At 40.5% G+C, this 7,025-nt stretch overlaps 1 protein-coding gene across 1 annotated transcript; it reads right to left on the reverse strand.

Moving 5' to 3' along the window:
• Window positions 1–687: 687 nt before the first annotated feature.
• LOC104615629 (uncharacterized protein KIAA1671 homolog) lies at window positions 688–6,347 on the reverse strand (the record flags this gene model as incomplete). The annotated part of the gene is made up of 6 exons (XM_010288873.1): window positions 688–1,323; window positions 1,715–1,797; window positions 1,971–2,110; window positions 2,484–2,611; window positions 3,867–4,041; window positions 6,092–6,347. Coding segments are annotated over 5 exons (778 nt in total), but the record flags the coding sequence as incomplete, so codon positions are not given.
• Window positions 6,348–7,025: the final 678 nt, after the last annotated feature.

Genomic DNA, 7,025 nt, shown 5'->3' on the forward strand with positions numbered 1-7,025 from the left:
CCAGCCCCGCGCCACGCGAGGGCACCCGGGAGGAGCGCGCTCCGGTCTCCTTCGACTGCCCACGTTGCTGCTTTCTTAGTGGAGTCGTGAGGAACGCTGACACGACAGAATAGCCTCCCTCCCCGGGCTACATTTTTAAAGGTTTACTGAAAAGAGCACTTATTTGGGGAAAGAATAAAGTATGTCTTAAATGGTTGATATTTCAGAATCTATATTCAAAGATATTAACATATTTGAGATATTAGTGATATTTGTAACACCCGTGTTATGCATGAGATATCTATACCGCTACAACAACATCGGTCTTACCAAAAGAAGAGAAGTAAATCATCTGAGAAACTGAAGATCACATTTAAGTTATCCCACAAAATCAGCATAAAAATAAAAACTTAAACCTGCTATTTACAGATTAATGAATAAAAATATGAAGTGGGACTATCCAAACTGCTATTAAAGTGACATTCAAGAATTAATTGGAACCCTGATATGAGTACAACATCCTCCCTCTTCCTTTTTTGTTATAAAAACAGTATTTACATTTTTTTTTTTTTTTTTTTTTAAAGAGAACTGGTTGACATTATTGCTTGATCCTTTTTAGGAAGGACATTCCAATGAAGCAATTATTCCACATGCTGACAAAACACAGAATATACCATTTCATGAGTGACAAAAGTTAACATTTTGTTAATCTAAAAATTATATTCATCTGCTAGGTCAGCAGATCACATGTAAATATAAGCCAATCAAAAATACATTTTACAAAAAATAATCAAGTTTCCATTTTCAATATGGCAGTAAACATAATTTGTTCTTTCACTCTCACCTTCGACAGACTTCATTCTAAATAGGAGCTTACTATTTTTTCACAAAAAAAGATAAATTTGATTTTAAAATTGTTATTTTCATAAACAAACACAAAGCCCAGCCTTACACGTGACATGTCTACCAAAAGTCATACTTCTGAGTTGCTGAACACACCTACGTAGAAATGTAGTCTTTGTTCAACAGTGAGGGGACTTTCCTGGTGCACAGCACTCCTAGACTGAATATTACAACCTTTCAAGGCTTTCACAAGTGCTAACTATGAACCACCAGTTCCTCTTCCAGGCAGGTCTAAAGTGACTATCCTCCCATATCTGAAAAAATACAGCTTTGTATTTGACTATGAATATTAAGCAGCTTTCTCCACAAAACAGGAAGGCACCATGCACATAGCAGTTGAGGCAGGAAGCAAACAGCAGCAACATGACATGTGAATTTTAGGTTCAGATGAGTTAAGGCTTCTGTTAAACTTCTTTATCTTCTTCTAGTTAGAATCACTATCTGGAAAGAAAAACAGAAGCAACTGAAGTACTGGTATGACATGGTCACGGAAGCAGTCAGACCCTTCTCAGCGTCTGTAACAGGAAAGCCCCCACAATTGCAGTATTTACTGTACTACTGTTGTAGCATCATCTTGGTCTTGTCCTATTTAATGAGCTAAATGCTCAAGAGCTGCCCAGAATACTGATGAAACAACATACCCCAAGGCTTACAAAATGTGTGCAAGCCTCAGTTACTCAGTGACAGACTCATTCTTGCTTGATGGAAGCACTGCTTTAATGTTTATGCTTACAGAATTGTTATACTGACACATTAAGGAAACACCTTCCACGTGTGTTTTTATCACTGCATACTTTCACTTAGCAAAGCCCCTCTTTCTGTCAGAAGGTACCTTTTCAAACCTGATTCTCATAATGGCTCTGTCTCTTCTTTGATTTCAGCTCCTTCAGCCACTGAGGAGACCTTTCTTCTGACCTAAGATATATATATATTAAAAAAACCCTCTTTATTCTTTAATCGTGAAAACTCATTACAGAAACAAACAAACAGAAATACACATATCCCCTTCAGCCTTGGGAAGCCTACTTGCAGTTTATTTTTTCCACCAAAATGAGTATTCGCATCTGGCACTGGTGGAAATCTCTCACCTATCCTCCTTCTCTACACTGGAGGGCAGCAGTCTGCTACCAGGAGATCCAAGCTGCAGTTGCGGCTTAGGGGATTTGAACAGCTGAGCAGAACCTATTTCACCAGGACTCTCGGACTCTTGTCTTTTCCGCAGTTGGGCCTAAAAAACAAAAATGAAGAGCTCCTTTTAAAGGCAGCATTCAGACTTTTTTTGGAATGCAAAATAAATAACTCAGATTTATAAAAACAAAAACAAAAAAATCCATGCCTGAAATCAGTGAAGGGACTCCTTGTAAACCTATGCCGTTTTGAAAGCATGTTTGCTACTGCAAAGCTAATTTTTTTCCAAATCACTTAATATTTCTGGCCAACTGTTAGAAGTGAGAAAGGTAACTGCAAGGTTTTTCCTCTACACATCACACCCACCGTCCCCAAACAACATTGCCACCTTCAGCAAAATTTCCTAGCTCTATTCCTGGAGAGCATCTGCAGCTACTGAACTGGCCTATCTGGCGTGTTCTGCCTATGTTCACCTTGAGAACAGAGTGGTCCATTCCAGGAAATACGGGAAGTCTCTGAGCGTGTACAGAAGACGATCTCACAGTATGCTGTATTTTGTCTTCCTCATCAGAATCTTCTTGTTGCATAGTTTTCTTCTCTTCTAGTTAATTGTTAAAAAAAAAACAGACGGAAAAAAAAAACACTAGTCAGCAGGCTTTTCATCTATACCTTGTTCTAGATCTCACCTTCCATTCAAAAATGTATTAACAGTAATATTAACACACCACAGGGCTGAGTTCAATGCTTCAACAGAGATCAAAGCAAAAAACATACTAAGTACTCAGCAACAGAAAGATTTCTTGCTGACAGAGATGAGGGAGCAGAAGGTACTCCTAATTTTATGAACGTTGCTGCTTCCAAACATCTCACCTTCTGTGATCAACTTAATTCAGATTGGAAGAGACAACTGAAAGTTACCTGGTCCACCCCCTGCTCAAAGCAGGGTTTTGATAGAAAGAGGCTGAGTAGCAGAAGTCTGCATACTACAGGGAAAGATGCAATAGTATGGTTGCCTTTACATGCACTGGGTCCTTAGCTGATAATTACACTCCAGCTTCCAGTATAGCATTTCTTATCAAGGTAAGTCTCCAGAATATTTTAGGTCTGTTAGACCTGCACCAAAGCAACCACCACACAGTCTTTCCACTGATTAGGACGCTACAGAAGAGATCAGTTTGATCACACATTCCTCCGTATATTCATAGGCTTTAAAGGAAAGCAGAAACGACAGGTGACAAAACTGACTTTTTTAATAGGTGCCCTCAGTTACAAAAACACCACAGCCTCTCTAAAGAGCAGGCTGCCACACCTGTAATTCCTCCACTCCTTCAATGCCTGATGCATTTCCTTATTGCATCCTAAGGAATAGGACAGGCCAGGAGGGGGACATTTATTTTAATAGAACAGATTTGAAGGAGTTAGTTATCCTTAACTAGGCCTCTTTAGTCCTGTAGTACTTAAAGACGCTAGAAAGAGAGAATATTTATGAGCACCAATAGAATATGAACAATTACAGTTGTTCTTATCAACAACACAGGCTTAGATATAACGAATGTGCTAGAGAATGCATCCAACTGTATCAGCTTCTAAACTCAGTGTTTTCTCAGGGGACAGAATTCTCTTAAGTCAGCAGCCAGAAGCTAAAGGAAATCGGACCAAAGCTCTCCTTTGCCCTGGGCTTCCCTCACTCCAAAGGCTCCAAGGAATGGAGGAGAAAATTTGAGGATGACCCAGAGGTGGGAAAAGGAAGTTGCTGTTAAACCTTGATGCAACTTCAGGTATCTTACACCATTCAGAAACTCCTGCCCTGATAACCTTGTTGATTATGGCTAATTATTTCAGATAGTGAGGGATACCTGTGGAATCTTTAAACATCCAGGTACTATCTGGTTCTTCCGTCAAAGAAAATCTGTTCTCAAACTCCAGCCCTCTGCTTCTTCTAAGAGAGTGGGAAATAGGAGCCCGACGGCGTCTCTTTTTGCTGAGCTGCACACGAGTTTTCAGGGCACTGGAGTCCAGAATAGTGGTTTGCTATAAAAAGAAACAAAGCCTTTAATTTTCAACCAGCCTGAAAATAAAATTTATCTCCTCCATAATGATTTCCCAACCTACTTTAATGCATTAACCCATTCAGTTTAATTAAACTATATATTTGCCTGATTATTATTCTTGTAGTTACTTAAAACTGTATTAAAGAGAATTTATGGTAAGGATATGCTACATTGTGGGTGCAATGCTGGTTCTCTGATCTCTCTTGGCTGTGGATGTCTGATCTGCATGAATTATCTTCACTAAATTAATTTAAAAAAATAATCCTGCAATAAATAGAATTTTGGTTCCTAGAGTGTTTTAAGAATACAGGCCTTGCTAGCTATTAACAGCTGAAAGCCAATATGAAGACTGGGATCTAAAAAGAGCAACTACACAAAATTCTCTTGTAGTAAGGGCTGTAATTTCATTGTTCTGACGGGTTGCCATCCACCGGAATTTCAAGCCGCTCACCAGCAACAAGAAGGCTGCAAGTTAAGTGTCGTGGCATTCAGAAAATTTCTGTCATCAGTCATTTCAAACACATCCATCCCTGTGCAGGACGGTAAGACAATAACGTTTACAGAGCAAAAGAAGGAGCTGTAATGTATTTATTTAAAGCCATTTGTTCTTAAGAGACTTGCCTGTAATCAGCAAACATCACTGAGCCTCCTCTTCTTCTTCAGAAGATGTGTTTTTATTTCTTTTCAAGAGATTTTAGGTCAGGAATAAACTAGTCATTAAAACAGCATATTGCCAGCTGTACTTGAAGCTATTAATGTTTTAAAGAGACATCTCTAGCTGTCCAGGGAACAGCACAATACAGGACCATATCCCTACCTGCAGAACCACTCATGGACAGAGACAAAATGCCATCCATGCTGTTCTGGGCTACTAACGCTTCCTTTACAGAGCAAAAAGTGCACTTGGGATACCCCGCCAAAGGATTATTAACTGACACCAAGGCCAAGGCACCTGCAGGTAGGGATCTCAGAGCAGCGGACCACCAAACATTGCCTCTGTTTCAGAGCCAGAGCGGGCTGGAAGATGAGAGCAGCACCTACTTTGGCAAAGCACAGGTTTCTGCAGTTCCCCATAGGCGGCAGCGCCAGTGGAGAACAGAGCTGGCTGGAGGCCCTTTCGAGCAGCCTACGCAGGACGCAGCTGGGGTTTAACAGTCAATTCTGCTGCACCAGACCAAACTGTCTCCAGCACAAACCTGCCCGCATCCTTCGCACATTTTACGGAACAGTCTACTCCTCAATTCAGAAGGAATTACGGCACTTCAGCAGGCAAAGCAGCGTATCCAAGACCTTCCTAGCAGCTGCATGATCCATTTAAGAGCCACTTGCCAATATATCTGCCATTAGATACCATACAATTAAAAAAAAAAAAAAAAGGTGCACCAACTCCTACTAAAGAAAAAGCAGTACTTCCTAAATGCTACACTGAAAAACTACAGTTGTGTTAGTGCTTTCAAAGAACACTAAATCTCATCTAACTGTGTATGGCCAGAAATTACCATTCTTATACTAGCTGCACGATCCTTAAGCATGAAAAAAAAATCACTTAAAATGCTACTACAGAAAGAGACCAATTGTAAATAAGAAAAATATTAGTATATGTCTTTACAGCCTTAAATCTGCATGGCTCATAGCACATGCTATGAGCATATATAAATAGCTAGCAGTTGCTAGCTATTTGTGTTAATTACATTTCTGGTGTCCATAGAGCCATTTACCTCTTATGTTACAGCTCACCAAGGAGCAGAAAGAAAAGCAGCAACTTTATTAAGCCACTGGCAGATGTTATCCGAGGCCAATAGCTTTTTGGAATCTGTCAGAACTTAAGTATTACAGGAACTAGAAGAACTTCGTAGCTTTGATCTTACACTTCCCAGGCAGGAAGTCTGCTTGGAAAATTCAATGTGATAAAGAAAAGGCAGAGGAAGATCAAGTGCAAAGTTTCCAGAAGATCCTGCTTTGCAGTGATTAACGCAGGTAACTATATAGCTAACATAGAAGAATTTCTGTTTCCTGTGGTGGTAACTTACATCAATGAAAGAGAAATCAGTCGTCTTTTCATCAGGGTAGGTGTCTCCTGGAGGAGGGAAATCAGTCCCATCAGTAGAGTCCATGTCAGTGCTGGAACGGTCCAAACTCGCGCTCCTTTGGTCTTTTGAGAAGTCATGGTGATCAGCCAGGGAGGCAGGTTCCGTTTGAGAGGACAGTGAAGATGGGTGGCTATTTGGAGGTTGTCTTCTCGTTGAAATGACATTGTTTTCCGAGGAAGGAGATTCAGGCACAAAGCTGCAAATTAAGAAAATGAACTTTATGAGACTTCAGGGCAAACAAATATATGCAAGTATAGTTTGGATCACACATACTCAGCAGATGATAAACAAAGGTAGAACGGAAACTACGGCTACAAGTAACAGAGGCATCTTTGGAGGCAGCAGGTACCAGCAGCGACGGTGTGGATCACTTTCATTATCACAACTTTTTACCCACTTGGATTTGCAGTGTACTGAATAATGCAAGTAGGCAGATAAATTGTAATAGTTTGATTGCAACATGCTTTTATTGCTTGGGGTTCCTGTTCCCCAGCGCAAAGGCCCCTTCAAACATATACACACAAACGAGACGAGGGAAGTAGCAAGCTGCTTAAAAGCCCTAAGCAATTTCCCCATCTGCGGTGTAACAGCAGCAGACCTTACACTTTGGCACCGTATAAGTTTGAAAACATTGTGATGGGCAATACCCTGTTTGCAGGCCTCAGGCAAAGAGTAACTGTTAAAAGAGCCTCCTCCTTGCTCATCCAAAACTATCTTAAATACACGTGAACACTTATAAATACAGAACAATAAACACTTTTACTGTAACTGAATTCCTGCGGGACATTACAAGCTACTTGCAGCCCTTTCAAGAGCACACCTAACAAACACCTCTCTTGCTCATGTTCCCATCTTTTCCCCAGGAGGGCGCGCT

The sequence above is a fragment of the Phaethon lepturus genome, unplaced genomic scaffold (assembly GCF_000687285.1).
Source record: "Phaethon lepturus isolate BGI_N335 unplaced genomic scaffold, ASM68728v1 Scaffold54616, whole genome shotgun sequence".
Classification (NCBI taxonomy): Eukaryota; Metazoa; Chordata; class Aves; order Phaethontiformes; family Phaethontidae; genus Phaethon; species Phaethon lepturus.